The sequence below is a fragment of the Balaenoptera ricei genome, chromosome 4 (genome assembly GCF_028023285.1).
Source record: "Balaenoptera ricei isolate mBalRic1 chromosome 4, mBalRic1.hap2, whole genome shotgun sequence".
Classification (NCBI taxonomy): domain Eukaryota; kingdom Metazoa; phylum Chordata; class Mammalia; order Artiodactyla; family Balaenopteridae; genus Balaenoptera; species Balaenoptera ricei.
The window spans coordinates 161,530,239-161,551,067 of NC_082642.1; the positions used below are offsets into that span (position 1 = coordinate 161,530,239).

The following is a 20,829-nucleotide window of genomic DNA, read 5'->3' on the forward strand; positions in this document are numbered from 1 at the left end:
GAGGTTAAGAAATAGCATTACTTAAGTCTTTACTGATAAACATGAAGTTAATCACTGAAGAAATCCCTAAGAGTTGATTAGTGTTTGTTCTGGCGGATGCAGGGTTTGGCTGGTAGATTTGGTGGTGGTAGGATGAGGAAGTTCTGTTCCTGGTGCTTCTTTTTTCTCAGTGAAATAAGAAGCAGGTCATCATCTAGGAATGTTGTAGATTTGAAGAGAATAAGAAGATATGAAATAGTTTTCTCAGAGAGTCTAGGGGATGTGGGATACAGTAGGGAGATGCTGAGTGCCAATTTAAGACTGATGGTCATACTCAGCATCAAGTCTATTAATACCTCTTTCTGTATATGGCTCAAATGTCTCCCTTCTCTCCACACCAACTGCTAGCAGACTCAGGATTGTACCCTCTTCTTTCACCTGGACGGCTGCAGCATCCCCCTTTCGAGACCCACTGCTTGTCTTGCTGTTGTTCCCCATATGCAGTTTCTGAAACAAAATGTGACCAGATCACTTCTCTGCCTAATATCCTCCAACAGCTGATTCCCATAGCACTCACAGTAAAGCAGCAAGGGTCTCGGCAGTCTGGCCTATCCCCTCACTTGGCAGTAATACCAAACTGGCACCTCCAGGTTTTCATCACATCCTCTCGGGTATACCCCTGCACTCCTCTCCAAGAATTCTGCTCTGTCCTCCGCCCAATCCCCTTGTCTCCCCCTGCTTCCAATCCTGGCACATGCCCCGTGCCTCAGAGAGCTACATACATATACAGTTGGCTCAGTACATCTGTTGGCTCTCTGAGGTGTGAGCTGGGCAGGCCTGGTGGGCAGGGTCCCTGCACCTTATTCATCCCTGCACTACTGATTCTGGCACATCAGGGACTGCCACTGCTGCTAAGACAATGAATGACCACCATTACACACTGAAATGTAAGAGCACGTGTTGGTGGACAACAGAAGAGATCATGAAAACAGGTAAGAGTATCGAAGACATTACACAGGAGAAAACAGCCTTTCATTCTGAAAACTGAGGAAGACCTCATTAGATATTCCAGTGGTTTATTTGCATGATTAATAATCACATTCCAACATGCATCAAGCATCTGAGAGTAACATTATTTTGAGTAAAAGAAAATCTTCTAGACCCTCTCTCAGGTCCAGCAGCTCAAATGTCCACCATGTCCAGTAGTGCAGAGAGATGGAGCTCAGAGGCAACGTCCTCTTCCCTTGAACTCCAGATCAGCCTTTCTAGGTGCTTCAGCCGTTGGGTCAGTGATGTGCCTGTTGCCTCTGACATCTGCAGTTGCTCCCCTGTCCTGTCATTCTATTTGAACAAAAAAAGAAACTAAAAATAGTTTTGGGATATCCACAAGCCAAGATATATTTTCTTTAAAGGCACTAGATCTGACTCATGTTAGAAACCTCTTCTGGGGCCTGCTAGGCTCAACAAACCCGTCTCTTGGCATCTATCACACATCCTTCCAGCCCCTTCCAGCACATATACATACAGCTGGCATCATCTGCCATGGAATGTTTCCTCTTCTGATTCTTTATTTATATTTTTAAATTTTCTTTTCTGGCCGTGCCGCGTGGCATGTGGGATCTTAGTTCCCCGACCAGGGATCAAACCCACACCCCCTGCATTGGAAGCACAGAGTCTTAACCATTGGACTACCAGGGAAGTCCCTCCACTTCTGATTCTACCATGAACAACTTCTAGTCGTTTTTATAAGATATTGTTATCAAGAGCTACGAACTATTCCATCATATGTATTGTAATCGCTGAACCAGACTCTCATCTTTGGATGTTTAGTTTCCACTTTTATGTACTATAATTAATGCTACAGTGAACAAAAATACATTAACTTTTGTCATCAGTAATTTCTTTAAGGCAGAATTGTTAAGTCAAAGAGTACAAATATTTTTAAGGTATCTGCCAAATTAATAATTGGAAATAGTATGTCATCTTAATTTCTTTTTCTCCGCAATTGAAGGGCTTCCTAAAAGCCAATCCAGGAGCATACATTTTGCCTGTCCAGCATTATACATATAAACTCTGCTTTTGTTTCTTTTATCACTGAAGGAAGAATGGTGAGGTAGAAAGACCTTGAGCTTCGGAGCCAGTTGGGTCTGGCTTTAAAAAGCAGCATTGCCACTGACCAGCTGAACACTCTTGGGTGAGGCCCTTGACTTCTGTGAGCATACCCTCCTCATTCATTAATTTTCCTTAGGGAAAATTAATACCAGAAGGGAGGTCCGGGTGATGCCAAAGCTTGGACAGTATGTGCTCCATAAACCGAACCACTGTTGTCACCTTTGTTTTTCTCCTCAAAACTTTACTGCATGTCAGCATAACATGGTTATGGGTTTTGTTCAGTTCTTAAGCATGTTTCAATTCCATTCTTCATTCATTTCATAAGCAGAAACTGAGAATTAGTTGGGCCACTATAATACTGACAGATTAAGTTTAAGAAAATATCTAATTTAAGCTAATAATTTATTGGTCATCATGACATCATACTATGACTCGAGACATTACTTTTTTCCCAGTCATTCTCTCAGTTGTTAAGTCTAATATAAATGCCAAATGTACTCTCTTCTCACCTGAAGGCTAGTAGTTGTAGATGTTTTCATCACAGGTTCGATAGTCTGAGGCAGAGACACCAGAGTATGAGGAAGGTAGAGTGGAAGGGAAGTTGAATCTGTAAATGCTCCCGAGTCCTCTGACAACCACTGCTGAAGTTGATCTGCAAACCTGAAACATTTGAGCATTAGGAAGCAAAAATTTAACTATCACTCACTTTTCTCCTATATATGCTTTAAATTTTTTAAAGCTTCGCTTTTTACTAAGGGTGGAACTAAGTTATGACATCAACTAAGAAGCAGAAAAGCACCGTTTAAAAAAATTTAGTATCTTCTCTTTAACTTATAAACCTGATTTATATTTAAAGAAAAAGGTGGCATTTATCCAAAACAACTGGTTTTTAACAGTACTTGTACTTCTCTCATTTGGTTTATCTTCTCTGGCTTATTTTGCTATTATGTGTCTATAATTAATTTGTATCTCTTTGGATTATCCAAAATGTACGGATTGCTGCTTTAGTTTAAAATTAACCCAAAATAACATCGCACTGCCACCTAACATACTCCAGAGCTGTCCACTCCATATACTTGTTTTCTAAAGAAAAATAATCTGATCCAAACTGCTTAAATGATACAGACCTAGGAAAATCTACTTTTAGAAATCATGACACATTCATTCACTCCCCCAACACATCTTTATCAAGGCTCCACCAAATGCTAGACATCATTCTGGGTACCAGGGACACAGCACTGAGACAGAGCAGACAAGGCCCAGCTGGAGGCAGCTGACACTCCAGTGAGGGAAGACCAAGGAGACGTCTGAAGACAAGAAAGACAAGGCAGAGACATGGAGACAGGGAGGACTGGTGAGATGGGTAAGGAGGTCCTCACTGAGCAGATGTGAGCAGAGGCCAGAAGTGAGCACAAGGTGGGCCACGGGGATATTAGGGGGTGGCTGGGAGTCCCAGGCAAAAGGAACGGCTAACACCAAGGCCTGCCTGTGCACTGCCTAGTATGATGCAGCAAGGAGCAGAGGTCAGAAAGGAAATGGGCGGTGGATCGCACAGGGCCTTGCCCCCTTGTGAGGGTTCTGCCTTTGATTTGGTGAGAGGAAGCCACTGGAAGGTTGTGAGCACAGGAGAAACATGACATCTGCCTCACACTTGAAAGGCTCACACCAGGTCTGCTAAGACTGACTACAGACTACTGCAAAAATGGTCCAATTCTGAACATATTTTGAACAGAGCCAATGGGATTTGTGGGTGGACTGGATGTAGAGGGGTGACTCCCGGGCGTCTGGCCTGGGGAGCTGGAAGGGTGGAGCCGCCACCAACTGAGACGACCACGGCAGGAGGGGCCGGTTGGGAGAAATCGGCAACTGGATTTGGGATATGTTAGCTTTGAGATGGCTATCAGGCAGCCAATAGATGTCTAATGAAGAATTCAAGGAAGAACTACAGTATTCAAATCTGGAGTTCAAGTCTCAAGGTTTGAGATGTAATTTGGAGTTGTCAGAATATTGACGCTTCTTAAAAAATCCATTAAACTGGATGAAATCCCTGGGGAGTAGGTGCAGCTAACACAGAGAGAAGGTCTGCAGAGTGAGCCTGGGCAGGTCGGCAGGAGGCGGGAGGGAACACTTGGGGCTGCTGGGGCCTGGGGTTCATGGTCAGTTCAGCCGTGTGCGGGCTGCAGTACCCTGACCACAGCAGACACCCTGGGGCAGGGATGGGCTGCAGAAGGCTGGGAAAGAGGACTGGAGAAGTGAGAATCACACTGTTTTTGAGGAGTTCACTGTTAAGGGAGCAGAAACATGGGGGTGGTGACTAGAGAGGGAAATGGGGCCAAGACAGAAGTGGCAGCCTGTTTTCACGTTTGTATGCTGATGGGGGAGTGAAGGACTCTCACTGGACTAGTGTCCTTGAGTGGGTGGGAGACGAGAGTCCAGCCAAAGGGAGGGGCTGACCTTGCCTACAGGCTGGACACGGAGGCTGCTGGAGAGGACGGGGCAGGGGGAGGCATGAGGACGACAGGGGAAACTCCCTTCTTGCCGTCTCTTCTTCCTCAGTAAAACCATGAACACAGGTGGTGGGAGAGGCAGAGGAAGCCCTGCTCCAGCTCCTGCACACCGCAGTGTGGGAATGCACCAACGCCCAGGCTGGCCAGACGGGCAGAGCGCACGCCAGCCACGTGCCACAGAGGCTTAGTTAGCCAGCTACACTCACTCCCCACTAGGAGACTCAGGACTTTCAGTGATAAACAATCAACAAAACCGATTTCAAATAATAAAACAATCGAAGGCACACTATCAAGGGCACTGCCTCTGTCCTCAAAGAGCTTACCCTTCACACGTCTGACCTGCCTTCTTTTTTAAACAGTCTTGTCCCTGGGATCCTTGCTAACCCAGCATGAAGCGGCCTAAAGGACAAAACGAACCCCGAAAACGGGCTTCACCTCTTGCTCTCCTCTTTCTCCAGCAGCAGGCTGCTAGACAGACACTGGGCCAGGAGCTCCTGGGCAGAGGCTCCGTGCATCAGGTCCTCGGTGCTGGGAATCCGCCCCTCTCGGCCACGCTCCACACCTCTCTTCCCTTTGCGGTGCCCGTGAAGTAACCGAGTGGGAAGCTTGTTTGCAGAAGGATGAAAAGACCTTATCCCCAAACTGTAAGTAAACGTTTTGAAATGCTTACGGTCAGGAAAGAGAGGGAGAAAGGGTTCCTCTGGCATCAGGTAGAGTGGGGTGCTTTGGGGTCAGGCACGGGCGCAGAGGGAGGGCAGCCTCTGCCTTGCAGCAGCTTCCCCTCTCCTGGGCAGCAGGGCTCCCAAAGCTTCTCTACTCTTTGAGTTTTGCTTCCCATTCCAGGGTCATCAGCAGTCTCTGTTTTTCCTTAATACTGGCAAGGTTCTTATTTTTCACGTAGCTCCTAAATCCATCTGGATTTTTTTTTTTTTTTTTTGCTGTGATGCGAGGCCTGCGGGATCCTAGTTTTCTGACCAGGGATTGAACCCGGGTCCTGGGCACTGAAAGCGCCAAGTCCTAACCACTGGCCCGCCAGGAAATTCCCCTGGAAGTAATGTTTACAGCAGCAGGAGACGAGGGTCTAATGCTTTTTCTAAACAGAGGCCAAAGTCTGTCCTCTCTGCATTAATTTCCCTCATTTGGCGTGGTACTTTTATCACATATGGTTCTGTTCTTGCACTTTCTATTCTGATCCATTTGTCTACTGTAACTTTATTATATGTTTTGAGATCAGGCTGAGCAGACCTTGTTATTCTTATTCAAAATTTTCTCAGCAATTGCTACACATTTTCTCATCCTGATGAATTCTAGAATTAACTTGTCAAGACCAGGCGGAAACATCCTTTTGGGCTTTTGATTAGAAATGCCCTGACTTCATAGTTTGAGAACTGACATCTTTATAGCATTGCGTCCTCCAGTCAGCAAAGCCTAGCCTGCCCCTCATTTATTCAAGGTTTTCTTTGCACCTTCAGGGCCCTGAGAATCCCAGGGGTTTAGCACCTCTCCTGGTCAGTTTGTGTCCATATGTTCTAGATTTGTTGCTGCTGTGAATGAGAATTTCTGTACGTTGTAGGTTGATCTGTCTGATCACCTTGCTGAATGCTGAACAGTTCTAAGGGTGTGACTGTCGATGATCCTGAACTGACAATTTTACTGTCTGGAAATAATAGGTCTTCCTCTCTTGATATTTATGCCCTAAACTGGGCAGGGTCTCCAGGACAACAGTGAACAGCAGTGATGTCAGGGCAGCTCAAGTCTGATTCTAACTTCAGTGTTTCTGATGTTTTACCAAGAAGCATGGGGTTTTTTTTAGTAGTTTTATGGTAGACAGCCCTATCAAGCTAAAGAACTTTTTTACCCAAGTTTCATAAGAAATTTTATCAGGAATGGGTATAAATTTTTTTCTTGGAGAGAGGGAGAAGGAATGGGTATAAATTTTAAGGAAAACTTTTCAACACCTAGTGAAATGATCGCTTATTTTTCTGTTATGGCAGCCAATTACACGAATAGATTTCTACTGTTGATATTGTATAGCATGGTATAAAGCGAGCTTGTGAGTTTTTTATGTACTGCAAAACTGCATGTGCCAACATTTTACTTAGTATTTTTGAACCAGGTTTGTAAGTGAGATCAGACAACAGCTTTCTTTTGTCTGCACTCTCCTGGTTATGTTACGACTTCAGGGTCAGGTTTGTCCAATAAATGCAATGAGATTCTTGTTTCCCTCTACTCTACAACAGCTTCTACTACATGGGAATGATCTGTTCCTCGAGTATCTGTCTGAATCTCCCCACAATGGGCTGGATTTCACGTATAGGATGTGAATTTCTGCTGTATACTCTGTTAGAGAATACAGCTCACTCTCTTGGCTGAGGGATGAGACACACACTGAACACAGATCTCACCGGCTCTGACTGAACTGTAGCTCCTTCTGCGTCTGCATTCTGGCTTGTTCCCACGACAAAGGAACGTCGTATTTTTTCAAATGATTTTTAAAAAAATACACATATATCTGACCATCTTTAGTCAGTGCCTCTGAGAAAACGATACAAAAATAAGAAGAGAAAAGAGTATCAAAAGAGCGACAGGTGACCACTTGACGTCTGCTTAAATTCACTGACTTAAGGACTAGCCCTTCCAATTAAAGTCGCACAATTATGTGACTCCCATGCTTGAGCTAAATATGCTCCAAGTGTCCATGGGTCATTCAAGGTCCAGAGAGGCTCACGTCCAGACCTGCATGGCCAGTGTGACTACTCAGAGAAGTCTCTCTAAAGCCAGCCTTGGGGGCCCATTTCAGGGAGATGAGTGCAGGCTCTCCTGGAACCTTCTCAGCTCTTCCCAATGTTTATAAGTCACCTGGAGGTCACTGGCTTGGAGAGGTAGCCCTAAGGAAAGGAAGGGTGGGGACCCGCAGGAAGGAAACAACCGTCAAGTAAACATCTTCCTTTGCTGAAACTGGACCAGGAAAGTCTCCTGAGGAGCCGGCCCATGGCACCAAGCACTAACTACCTGATGTGACGGGAAGCCTGGGGGGTGTCCAGTCCCTCAGCCTGTGGTTGATGCACAAGGCGATGATGTCATCCCACGGGATCTCGGCAACTGAGGGCCGCGCCCCCGGGCCTGGGGAGGGGCTCTTGCTCTTCCACCTGCGGTACGTGCTGTGGAGCAGGCTCTCCACCTGGGACTGCAGGACGGGCCGCGCCTGGAGAGAGCTGGGGATCTGGGAGGTGTACTGCACAACCATGGCACACACGGGGAGCCAGGGAGCTGGAGAGAGAGCACCGCGTGAGTCACAGGGCTTGGTGCAAATCTACGTGCAAGGTTCTTCCCTCTGTATTTTCCCAGGAAAAGGCAACTATGTAGCTGAGAAGTCTGCCTTCAACTCTGAATACAACAGAACCACAGCTGTTAAAGAAAGAACATCTCCCTCCCCATGTCCAGGTAAGGGATGCAGCCACCCAGGTCAGAATTCACAACAAAGGGTCCATCCCAGAGGCTTTGACTGCACAGGCCTGCAGATGCGTGCAGGAATCCGTATTTGACCAAGCACTCAGGGAGGTCTGGTCCCAGAGGCATGGGCTTCACTTGGGGAGCCCCGACCTAGCTCACGGCAGAGGATTTGCGCAGTGCGGTTTGTTTCCCTTTGGGTTCCTTCAGCAGCAAATGCCTGTTAGGCCTACTGGAGACTGCACCTCAAGATTCAGAATGATGCCTGAGGCCTCCGTTCCACATGGGCTAAAGGAGATGGCCCCGCGAAGGCCATGTGCTGCGTCACGTGAGCACACCCAGCCTCGTTCCCTGCTAACAGCATCGGCAAGGGAAGGGGCAGCCTCCTCACAGCACAGGGACCCATAAAGGCTGCGTGAGAACAGCCCGAAAGCCTCACTCGGGCACAGCCGGAGCCACAGAACGAACTTCTTTGACAAAGAAGGAACACTGGTGTTAACGCAGCACTGAGTGCCGTGGCCCCAGCAGAGCCAGCAGCGTGGGGACGGGACCGCACAGCCCCCATGCCTCTTGCTCCCAGATGCCGTGGCACAGGCAGGACGGGACCTGCTGTTGACTGAGGATCCCAGGCCTGGGGCGCGGCACTCCTCCTGACACCTTCCTCCCAGGACGGAACAGGTGCCCCCAGGCCGCTCAGATGGTGGTGAAGGGCCAACAGGGCTCACTCCACAGAACCCCAGCTCGTCCTGACTCCCGCATCCAAAGGCAGTGTGGGGCCGGGGTGCCCAGTGGAGGAGGACCACCTCACACCGGCGCCCAACACCTGCCAGGGCGTCTCTACAGCAAGAAGGAGACGGGGAACTCGGCCGCACCACACTGCTTCCCAGCCAGTACCCCTCAGCACGAGCACGCACCTCCCGGGGGCGGAAGGTCCATCTGTGGGAGCTGGAAGCCAAGGACAGCCTGCCTCAGCCAGGCCAGGTGCTCCGGGGTGTTCCAGTGAAGGTGAGGAAGCAGCCGGCTGCCCCCTGCCTCGGTGAACTCAGTGACAGGCCAGGACAGGTCACAGAGCTGCGCGGAGGACACTACAGAGGCCAGGAAGCTCAGCACGCTGTTGAACAGCTCGATGACGGCGCTTGGCTCCTGCGGGGCCAGGCCGCCTAGCCTCCGCTCTCTTCTGTCGTGGAAAAACCGGCCGCTAAACTCCCGGCTAACGCCATCTTCCACGTACTGAATGAGGGTCTGGCAACAAAGGTCAAGGGCACTGGGGCAGTGGGAGACCAGCCACTGCACAGCCTGCGAAACCTGAGAAGCAAAGAGAGTGGGGAGAGATCTGGTTCAACAATTCACGCTGTTTTTCAGGAAGAGACTGCTGAAGGCGCCCCTCCCACGGCTGCCACAGCAGGTGCCACGGGAGCAGCGGCCTCTCAACCGCACCAGGAGGGGGAGCAGACGCTGCCACTGCAGTTGAGTTTGGTCTCCCAGGGCCCTGGAGACCCACACAGCAGGGACCCCGAGAAGGGCTCCCGTGGCCCTCGCCCCCGAGGGGCGTGGCCTGAAGGATCGCCCCGGAAGGGCTGGAGGCCCAAGGGAAGCCAGCCCTGCACGTGCTCTTCACCTCACACGGAAAAGGAAGCGCGTCTTCCTGTTCTTAGAGGGACTAACAGCTTCACTGCATGCCTGGATGCTTTCACAGCCTGTAGTTACCTTTCTTCCTGTAGTTACTTTTATTTTAACTCCTGGCACTTCTTTCCCTAAATGTAATTGTCAGCACAGACTTCCTTTTTTAAGGAAACTTCTGAAAACATTATTTCTTCATATTCCAAGGACAACCACTTACAAAAATAATTATACATCTGACCCTCATATACAAGACATGAATTGTCATATTTTAAATCCATAACAACAAAAGCTCTAAAAAAATTTACACGAACAATTTAATTTACTGCCGATAGCAGGACTGTGGGCAAATTTTATCTTTTATTTTGATTTCTGCTTATATTTTTAGAAAGTTTCCTGTCAAAACATAAAATTAAAAATGCAAGCAGTAATATACACTAAATTCAAGATAGAGTGAAAGGGAAAAAACTGAAATATCTTGTTGGACCTTTAAAAATGATGAAACCTTACCTTAATCGTGCCTTGTAAATCACTAATGGAATCAGGGATCTCAATAACAATATAATCTGAAATCAGCTTAGCTGAAACCAAATCCTGTAGCATCAGACCTTTAAGACAAACAGACGCAGGTCACCTGTCTCCTGGTAGAGGTCTGCAGGCGAGCAAAGGCATCTCACTGCTCTGACCCCGCCCAGCCCTGCCCCGCCCCCAGTCACTGCAGCAGCTGCTGTCACATGACTCCAGACACCACACTGCCAGCACTTTCTCATACCCCCGGCTCTACCCACTTATTAAACATGCCAGCTCATAAATGGAACTGCCTTCACACACCAGCTTCCACTTCCTTCTCCACGGCGTCCCCTCCCGGGCTGGACACAAGAACCACCAGCGGAAGCGCAGGCTGGAAGGGCTTGGCCTGCAGGAGCTGCTTGATCTGCAGCAACGCCGACAGCCAGTACACGTCCTCCTCCGCCAAGTCCTCGCTCTTCACTTTGGGAGGAAGCAGCAGCATGAGCCCACTGGCTCCCAGGAGCTCCTTCTGTGTCTCCACAGCATCGAGGGCACAGTCGCTAAGAGCACCGTGGGCCACCTGGAACAGCACCCAGACCATCAAGATGGATGCACCAGGGGACAAATCAACAGTGAGCTTCGGTCCCAGAGTGAGCAGAGCCAAATGCTCACCGCACGCCAGGTCAGCCTCCCTCCGTGAGGCCGAGAATTAGTATGAAAATTAGTCATAGGTAATTCAGCCTCTGGCTAGACTTGTGTTGGAGCAATTTAATCTTAACAATTACCTCAAACAGGCTTGTAAAAAACGAGTAAGCCGGGACTTCCCTGGTGGCTTCCCTGGTGGTTAAGAATCCGCCTGCCAATGCAGGGGACACGGGTTGGATCGCTGGTCCAGGAAGATCCCACGTGCCGTGGAGCAACTAAGCCCGTGCACCACAACTACTGAGCCTGCGGTCTAGAGCCCATGAGCCACAACTACTGAGCCCACGTGCCGTAACTACTGAAGCACACACACCTAGAGCCTGTGCTCCGCAACAAGAGAAGCCACCACAATGAGAAGCCTGCACACTGCAATGAAGAGTAGCCCCCACTCACTACAAATAGAGAAAGCCTGTGTGCAGCAACAAAGACCCAACGCAGCCAAAAATTTTTTTAAATTAAAAAAAAAAAAGAAAGAAAGAAACCCAAAGGAAACAGATACCGCACGGCACCTAAGAAAACTTATGCAAAAATCCTAATTTCCTCTGAGGATGCCTCCCTCTGGAAACAGTCATAAGATGATGTGAAAAAGTCAAATAAGGACAAGAAAAAGGAAATCAATAATATATATATTATTAAAAACTCAATAGAACATTTGGAATACAAAGTCAAGGAAATCTCCCAGAAAACAGTATTAAAAAACAAGAGAGAAAATGGGATAGAAAGGATTAAGAGGCTCAGAGGCTCAACTGATGAGGTCAAACATCAGTCTAATAGGAGTTCAAGAGAGAAGAGAATAAATGAGAAGGAAAGCAGATGTCATCAAGATGGAAAAACGTCAGTCTCCAGCCCACAAGGACCCACCAAGCCCAAATGATGAGGGAAGGAAGTCAGCACCAGAGCGCCAGGGACAGAGTGCAGGCTTCCAAAGAGAAACAAAGTGGGCCACAGAGAAAGGAACAGAACAGTTTCAGACATCTCAACAGCAATGCTGGACAGCAGGTGACAGTGGAGCAAACTAGAAGGAAAATAACTTTCAACCCATAATTCTATAAACCTAGCTAAACTATGAAGCAAATGTGATGGTAAATACATTTTCAGACAGGCAAGAACACCAAAAATTCTCCTCCCACGCACTCTTCCTTTGGAAGAAAGTGGAAAATGTGCTCCATCAAACAAGAGACTAAACCAAGAAAACATCTTGCTGCTGCTGCTGCTGCCGCCAATGGCAGCACCGAGCAAGTGCCTGATGTGTCGGACTGTGCGCTCTGTATGTATAACTCACTTCGTCCTCAAGGGTCCCTGTGCACAGTGGCACCACGGAGCAGCTGTGTGGCCCCAGGCTATTTGTTTTAGCTCCTCCCTCCCTGGCAAAACCGAATCATGAGTAAGAGCACTGACCCACAGGCGGCGCCCGGCCACGAGGACCCTGCCCAAGGCCAGGGTTAGGGGTGGAAGAGCAGGACTGAGCTCTTGGTCTGGAGGCCCCAGCGGCAGCCACACCCTGGGACACGTTATCAGCCTCAAGGGGAGCAGGAGGATGGCGCCTTCTCAGAGGGAGGGATAAGGTGAAGTGACAGGACATTTAGAAAACTCTACTAAGACATGGACAGCCCATGTGCCGGCACGTTTGGGTAATTATTAATGAAAGATGAAGGTAAAACTACTTAAGTAAGATAATGAGACAACTACTACTTGCAAAAAAATAAACAAATGTAGTCACAGAACACTTGCCGGTTCTGGGGCAAATAGCCGTCACACAGCGCGCGCGCACACACACGCAACACGCGGACCCACATGACCCCACTTGCTGAGATAATATAAAGTAATGATGTAGCCACCTGGAAGATGGGGAGGCTGCGAGGAACTGGGGTATGAAGAGTTCACGCCTCCCATAGTGGGGTGTGCAGCCCCAGGACGGCCCCCACGATGCCACCTCCTCGTGCTGATGTCCATGCACCGTCACCTGCCCTGAGTGTGAGCTGGGCCTAGTGACACGCTTCTAACAGTATCAGACAAACGTAATGGGATGCCACCTCTAAGATTAGGCTACAAAGAGATTATGCCAGCTTGCTCAGCTGACGGGAGCCAGCTGATGCCCTGTTGTGAGCTGCCTCACAGAAGCCCACGTGGCGTGGCCTGCAGGGAAGTGAATCCTGCCAACGACCACGAGAGTGAGCTTTCCGAGGAGACCAGAGCCCTGGCCTACATCTTGACTTACACCTGGTGAGGAATCCCGAGCCAGAGGGCCCATTTAAGCCACACCTGGACTTCTGCCCCACAGAAATTGCGAGTAACGAACGTTTGTTGTTTAAAGCTGCCACATTCGGGTGTTTTTTGTTTTTTGGTTTTTTTGGCCGTGCTGCACGGCATGCGGGGTGTTAGTTCCCCAACCAGGGATCGAACCCAGGCCCCCTGCAGTGGGAGCGCGGAATCCTAACCTCTGGACCGCCAGGGAAGTCCCAAAGCTGCCACATTTGGAGGTAACCTGCTATGTAGCAATAGATAACTAATACACATATTTTAATGCAAAGTCAGCAGAGAACATCTAAAGTGGATAAATAAGAGAAATGGCAGAGTAAGGACATGATATGGAAACAGGACAGAAGTCAAGCCTTGGGGAAAGGAGCTAGAAGAAGGGGCAGGGGCTGCAATTTCTCATCATAAATCATGTGGTGCTATCTGAGTTTTTAACTACATGCAAGTATTATTTTGACTTAAAATTTTAAGAATAAAGGCAAGAACAAACTAATTGTCCAGTAGGTGAAGTTTGACTTTGTCATCATAGGAAAAAGGGAAGTACATGCCCCAAGATGTTTCTGTTACCTCTGAATGGTGAGAGCTTAGATGGCTCTTATAATCTTTATACTTCCTCTGTATTTCCTTATATTTTTAAAGTTTTATATACGTATTACTTTCACATTTAAGAAATACAATAAATAGTATTTAAATGGAAAGAAACAAACGAAAATCCTATAGTCAAACTACAATTTGAAGCAGTTCCAAGGACAGAAGGAACATGCAGTGGAGTGTCACATGCAGATGTCCGGGTGTGCCATGAAGGTGACTGTCAGGAAGAGGAGAGGTCTGGAGTGGCGACCTTCAGGTCAGGACGCGGTGGGGAGGGCCGCTTCCACTGGGCCCTGCTCTGAGCACGCCGCCGGTCGTGATCACCACACTGTGGAAGGCACCAGGCCCAGGCTGGACAGCTGGCCACCGCAGCAGCTACCAACACCAGGTCTGCTCAATGCTGAAGCCCACACTTCCTGCCCTGCACTGCTATTTTCTAAGTAAATAAAATACACATCTGGTTTTATTTCTGAACACACACAGTAAAACCTCAAATTCATTTATGCAAGTCTGAATCTAATGAGGAAACAGGTTCTCATTAAACAAGAATCTCTCAGGGAACCAATTAAGCTCAGTATTGTACAAACACCTATAAAGAACAAAAATTAGGGACTTCCCTGGTGGCGCAGTGGTTAAGAACCTGCCTGCCAATGCAGGGGACATGGGTTCGATCCCTGGTCTGGGAAGATCCCACATGCTGTGGAGCAACTAAGCCCGTGCGCCACAACTACTGAGCCCGTGTGCCACAACTACTGAAGTCTGCGCACCTCGAGCCCGTGCTCCGTAACAAGAGAAGCCACTGCAATGAGAAGCCCGTGCACTGCAACGAAGAGTAGACCCCGCTCGCCGCAACTAGAGAAAGCCCATGTGCAGCAACGAAGACCCAACGCAGCCGAGAGAGAGAGAAAGAAAGAGAGAGAGAGAGAGGGAGAGGGAGAGAAAGAGAGAGGAAGGAAGTAAGGCAGAAAGGGAAAGGAAACGAAAGGAAAGAAAATTAGAACTTATAATCAAAAACTGAGGACAACTTTAATGTAAAACAAAAACAAGTAACCTGAAATGCCCAATACTGAACCTATGTGAAAACTGCATAGGATTAAGAAGCATTAGTCTTTTGGTAAGACCTGATATATCAGGAAGCTATTTTAACAAAGATTTCAGCAGCTGACAGACCATATGAGATGCAACAGCCACTGCATTTTTTTGTAATGCTCTGTCTCATCCCTCTTGGGTTAGTTACCAGAGGTCCGTGGAATTCAGGGCTTCTGAATTATAGGTGAACATATGTACTTTTCAGGATTGTTCTGGGTTTTCACCAAGTTCTCAAAGAGAGGTCTGTGACCCAAGACAGTTAAGATTCACTGCACTCCTGAGAATCTAGCCTGGTCTGTCACACCAAGGGGGTGTGCATGGGATGTCGTCAAGACGCAAGGAGGAACAGATACGACACTTGCTTCTGAGCCTCCCACATTGTTTCAGGGCCACTTCAGGGAAGTTACACGATTCCAATCATGCCTGGGAGTGAGTGCGAATGAGAAAACCACAGAAGTAAATACACTAAGTGACGGTCACTCACCTTGATGCACACACTGACAGAAACTGTCTCATTCCCCTTGCTGCTGAGAGTGTTAAAGAGAGTGAGTGTCTGAATGCCACCAACATCACGGCATGTGTCATCCACTGAGCCATCATCTCCTATGAACTTGACCTTTAACCAATTTGCTAGAATTCTGTGAATAAAAGAAAGTAACACTTGAAGGAGAGTCTAATCCTAAATTCGAACTACAAAGAGAAATATTACACAGATGTAAATCCACAAACACCAAATCTTACTATAAAGTTGATCTGAACTAATAAACAGGCTGTGATTTTTTAAATGGAGTTAGGAACTCTACTGGGTTATATATTTGAGAAGCCACTCATTCTAATGTGATTTATGATTTTGAAGCACTAAGAAAAGATTTTGAGCAACAGAAAAGGTCCTTAGAGTCTACCATACAACCCAGCAATTCCACTCCTAGGTATGTAACTAAAATAACTGCAAACATATGTCCACACAAACACTTACACGTCAATGTTCACAGAAGCGTTATTCATAATAATCAAAAAGTGGAAACACCACAAATGCCCATCAACTGATGAACAGAGAAATAAAATGTGATATATTCATGCAATCAAATATCATTCGGCCACAAAATGAAGGACTAATATATGCTACAACATGCATGAACCTAGAAAACATTATGCTAAGTGAAAGATGCCAGTCATAGAAGACTACATGTTTTCGGGTTCTATTTGTATGAAATGTCCAGAATAGGCAAATGAATAGAGACAGAAAACAGATTAGTAGTTGCCAGGGGCTGCAGGTAAGGAGGGATGGACTGCTAATGGGCATGGATTTCTTTTTAGGTGAAAAAATGTTCTGCAATTAGATAGTTGTGATGGTTATACAACTCTGTGAATATACTAAAACCAGTGAAATGTACACTTCAAATGGGAGAAATTTATAATATGTGAATTACATCTAAAAAAGAAAAGTAACACGTTCTGTAGTTGCTTTAAAAGTATGATTTCTGGAAGCAACTTGGTTATAAGAAATTATGCCATGTCAACTTTTTCTATTTCTTTTTAAAAACGCCAGAAGTTTTTTACCTAAGGAAAAAATGGAACTATAGCAAACAAACTAAACTGTCTTCCCCAAGAGTCTAAAATGAAGCAGGCTCTAATCAATATACCTCAGCATAGCTTTAAGTCACAATCAAGTCTGAAATGTTTTTGGACAAAGACTGCTGCCAACTGTACAAAATAAAAATGTGAAAAATCTAAAGCGTCAACTTCAAATAACAAACAAAACAGCCTGCAAAACTAAGCATCAAAATGAAAGCAGGCGTCAGGGTCCCCCGGAGGAGAGGAGCACACTGGGCTGACACCCGGCCACCCCCGTGTGCACCACTCAGCTCCCAGATGCTCTGGAGAAGTCACTCCGCCTCCCGGCCGCGTGCTCAGCACCCAGCCCCACAGGGGGAAACCTCCCTGACCTGCCAGGACTCCCTGGGGACTGCTCTTCTCCATCAGGCAACACCAGCACCAGCTTCCAAAACACGCGCTCCTGCTGCCCCGGGAGGTGCTCAGCCACGAGGGATGGCAGGTCCAGGGGCGCCCACGCCGCGTCCCTGGAAGGGACAGAGCACCACAGGTGAGCCACCACGCGAGCCCCCGGCAGGAGCAGCGTACACGGCGGGCGGGGGGTGACCAACCTCAGCAGCTGCTGGTAGAAGTGCTGAACCTTCATCTGGTGCGCCCCCTTGTTTCTGAGCCGCCTCAGCCTGCGAAGGAAGAACCACACAGAGCCTACGTGAGGCCCACTCAGCACCCACGGAGGAACTTGATAAGCACTGAGTGATGTTCTGAGTGCACAGTGATTGGTTAGTGAGTGTCTCCCAGCGGGGAATACTTAGGAGGCCAAGAAACTTTTTCTGATAGAGAAACAGTTTAGTCAGAGGACTTGTTCATTCCATAAACATCAAGCAATTATCTACTGTGTGCCAGTCATGGCAGATCAGCAGTAAACCGACAAAAATCCTGCCCCGCTAGAACACACGCTCTTGTAGGGAGAGAAGGGCCTCTGTTAGTGGATGGCGTGACAGGCGCGGTGGGCATGCTGTGGACTTACACAGGGTGGTCAGAGGTGATACGGGAGCAAAGACTGAAGGAAATAGGGGCGCCAGCATGTGAGTTCTGGGGGACAGGCCAGACCAAGTCAGGAGTGGGCCTGGCACGTACACAGAATGAGCACAGGGAGAGCAGCGGGGGCCAGCCAGAGGGCAGGGTGTGGGCCACTATGAAAGGACTCAGAGAGCAGCCCAGGGACATCAATAGGGACGTGAGGCGACCTGACTCTGATGTGGTGGTGAGGACACCACGGTGCAGGGGTCAAGGGCGGAAGCCAGCAGACGGACAGGTGGCTACGTGAGAGGGGTTGGCAGTGGAGGTGGTGAGGGTAGAGCCGCAGGATGGTGGGTCTGAGTCCAGGTGTGACCCAGCCCAGGGAGGACAGGCTGGCATCCTGTGAGCCAGAGGAGGCACCGAGTGCAGCAGGCCAGGTGAAGATTAGGTTCCGATGTTGAACTGGGGACACGGGGAAGAGGCATCGGCTGGAGATGCACGAAGGGAGCTGTCAGCGTGCAGGATGGAAAAAGATTACCAGGGGAGGAGGCAGAGGGGAAGAAGAGGGGACGGGGGTTGTGCTGGAGGGCAGGGGAGAGGACAGAGAGAGGGCCATCCTGACACAGGTGACACAGCCAGGACTCCAGGAGGCAGCCGGGCCAAGGCTGAAGGCCCCGACACGCACAGCACATCAGAGACAGGCCAGCACCGTCACCACCCTGCTTGCAGATGCAGGCACAGGACCCGGGGACGTGGGCAGCTACACAAAGTTTGTTAGAGGCGTGGAGCTGGTGACAGCCCAGGAGAGGACAAGATGTGCCTCGAGACCCCAGCAGGGTGGGCTGCCACTGCGCCTCTGTGTCGTCTTCCTAGGCCCCCACTGGGAAGTTCCTCTCCAGAGGCGACAGTGGCCTGGTCTGAAGAGAGAGGCCGAGCCCTGCATGGCCAGGATTGGGCAGCTGAAGCCAGGACCTGGGCAGGGAGCCAGGCACATGCGGGGTGGCCAGGAGGAGCGGCAGGGAGGGCCATGAAAGGGGACACAGGGAGGGAGCCCGTAAGAGGAGAGACCTGACGGCGGGAGGGGGAGTCGCTAAAACGCTGCCACCGCAGACCCAGGGTAGCAGAGGGGTCGGGGTGGTGGTGGGGGTGAGGCCAACACGGACCTCTGGCTCCACCACTGAGAATGGACATGATGTGTCCTTAAGCTAGGAAGGCAAGGAGAAAACAGGTAATTCCAGGGAAGATTCGATTAGCAGGACCAGGAGTGTTTTAAGGGGAAAAGGCAAGTGAAATCACAGCAGGTAAAGCAACTCGCACTCCAAAAACGTAATCCTGCATCTGTCTTCACCTCCTCTGACTCCACCCATCTTCCCTGCAAACAGACGTGTTAATCCACACTCTCGATAAAGCCAGTTGGGGCAGGAGGCACTTAGGAGGCCCCGGGCCGCTGACCTGGTGCAGGAGATGCCCACTCTCCCTGCGTGGCCCAGATCCAGGAGGCCCCTGGCCAGGTTCTCCTCTGCAATGGGGCACTCTGCGCTGGGCGCCAGTGCCCTCAGCCGGTCGTTCACGTCCACACAGCAGGGCGCCGCAGGGAAGGCCCGCATCTGGCGCCTCAGTTTCTTCCGGGCTGCGACAGCTTCCCTCCACCTAGAGGAGAGACCAAAGTGTCATCACTGGGTGTTTTTGCCATGGGGACGAGGCAAAAACATCTCCAGCATGAACATGGGAAACATTTTCTGCCAGTATGTTTAGGTCTTTTTCAGCAACAGATCTCAAACTGAGAAATGGATCAGAACTGAAACTCAAGGTACAGGGGATGGATGATAGCCAATGAGTGGTGGGCAACGAAACTACTGAACTTAAGAGTGAATGCTGAGGGACTTCCCTGGTGGCGCAGTGGGTAAGACTCTGTGCTCCCAATGCAGGGGGCCGGGTTCGATCCCTGGTCAGGGAACTAGATTCCACATGCATGCCGCAACCAAGAGTTCGCCCATGCCCCAACTAAGGAGCCAGTGAGCTGAAACTAAGGAGCCTGCGAGCCGCAACTAAGGAGACCACCATGCCACAACTAAGACCTGGTGCAACCAAATTAATTAATTAATTAAAAAAAAAAAGAGTGAATCCTGAACAGTCTCTGGAGGCCAACTTGCCAATCTGGATACAAACACAGATCCATATACCCTTTGACCCAGCAGACACCACCGACAGGATTTTCCCTCCAGACATGTGTGCACCTGTGTGAAATGTCTGTACAAGGATGCCACTGCAGCACTCTTTGTCACAGCTAGAGAGAGAAAGCCATGTGAAAGGCTACCAGTGGGACCAGGCAAGTCATCTACCATGTGCTCTGGCAACGCCACCTCAGTGCACTGACGGCAATGGGGAGAGGCCACCGTGCTGCTGCAGTCAGGTCTCCGCCCTATGTCACAGAGAGTCAAGAAGAGTCTGGCACAGAGTAGGGAAGGTGCGCCCACCTGTGCCAGCCACCACACAAAGGTCAGAGGTCCTCGTGGGACGGAGACTCATTTCTGACTGAGTCCCCTTTTACACGGCTGCAACTGTCAAGTACACTATTACTTTCTTTAAATGTTATTATGAAATGAATTATCATATAACATACGTTAACACATGTACACCCATTTTAAAGATTAATGATAAGTCAAACACCCACATCCTTCCATGCAGTTGAGAATGGGTGGCCAAGACCAGCACCTGATGCCCACGGGCCCTGCTCAGTCACACACCCTCTCATTCCCAAAGGTAACCACTATGTTGGGTTTATGTTTGTTATTTTCCTTCTTTAGGGTTGTACTACTATACATAAATCCAAAACAATCCATTTGGTTTGAATATGCAGTTTGTATGTTGCACACATTTCCCTAACAATTGCTTTTTTTCACTATAAATTATGTTTTGGAAATTCATCCATGTGGGTGCATACAGCTGTCATTTGGCTTGTTCATGGCCCTCTCCCTGTGTCTAGCACGTTGGGTAAACAGCAGAAGGCTACCTATAAACATCTGTCGAAATACAGAGCGGGCCCCCCACCCCAATCTAATTCTTTACTTAGTTTATACCCTTTAGGAAGGAACGTGTTACATGTGCGTATTATCAGCTGCTTCTGAAAGTATAATCTTTGTAAAAGACTCCCCTGTATGCACTGATTTTATCTGTAAGGACATGGGACTCACCGCTGGAGATACTTGCAGAAGCACTGAAGTTCCTGGAGGGTCTCTTTTGCAGTGTGGAAAATTTCCTCCCCAAGAAACAAGTCCACCAAGTGGGCACAGACGTCCTCACAGCAACGGGCCATGCGGAGCCTCTGCTCTGTCTCCACTGCACTCCTAGGGAAAAGGGCAATCAGCATGAGAGACACTGCGCCCAAGGCCCCACCCTGAGGGCCTGCCGTAAAAGCATGAGTCCACGTCCTTAATAC

General features: G+C 48.8%; 1 protein-coding gene across 3 annotated transcripts in view; it reads right to left on the bottom strand.

Moving 5' to 3' along the window:
- Positions 1-1,009: 1,009 nt before the first annotated feature.
- The window catches only part of MCM3AP (minichromosome maintenance complex component 3 associated protein), a 42,974-nt gene continuing 23,154 nt past the window's right edge, over positions 1,010-20,829 (bottom strand). For 2 of the 3 annotated variants that reach the window (XM_059921762.1, XM_059921761.1), the window contains exons 17-29: positions 20,585-20,737; positions 18,843-19,040; positions 16,982-17,050; positions 16,763-16,897; positions 15,301-15,454; positions 10,500-10,758; positions 10,179-10,276; positions 8,963-9,353; positions 7,611-7,868; positions 7,004-7,133; positions 5,034-5,240; positions 2,601-2,751; positions 1,010-1,320 (exon numbers count right to left, since the gene is read on the bottom strand). In XM_059921762.1, the coding sequence (XP_059777745.1) occupies positions 1,162-1,320; positions 2,601-2,751; positions 5,034-5,240; positions 7,004-7,133; positions 7,611-7,868; positions 8,963-9,353; positions 10,179-10,276; positions 10,500-10,758; positions 15,301-15,454; positions 16,763-16,897; positions 16,982-17,050; positions 18,843-19,040; positions 20,585-20,737 (2,362 nt within the window). In that variant the 3' untranslated portion in view covers positions 1,010-1,161. The remainder of the gene's footprint in view (positions 1,321-2,600; positions 2,752-5,033; positions 5,241-7,003; positions 7,134-7,610; positions 7,869-8,962; positions 9,354-10,178; positions 10,277-10,499; positions 10,759-15,300; positions 15,455-16,762; positions 16,898-16,981; positions 17,051-18,842; positions 19,041-20,584; positions 20,738-20,829) is intronic. The other variant, XM_059921763.1, reaches the window with a different exon arrangement.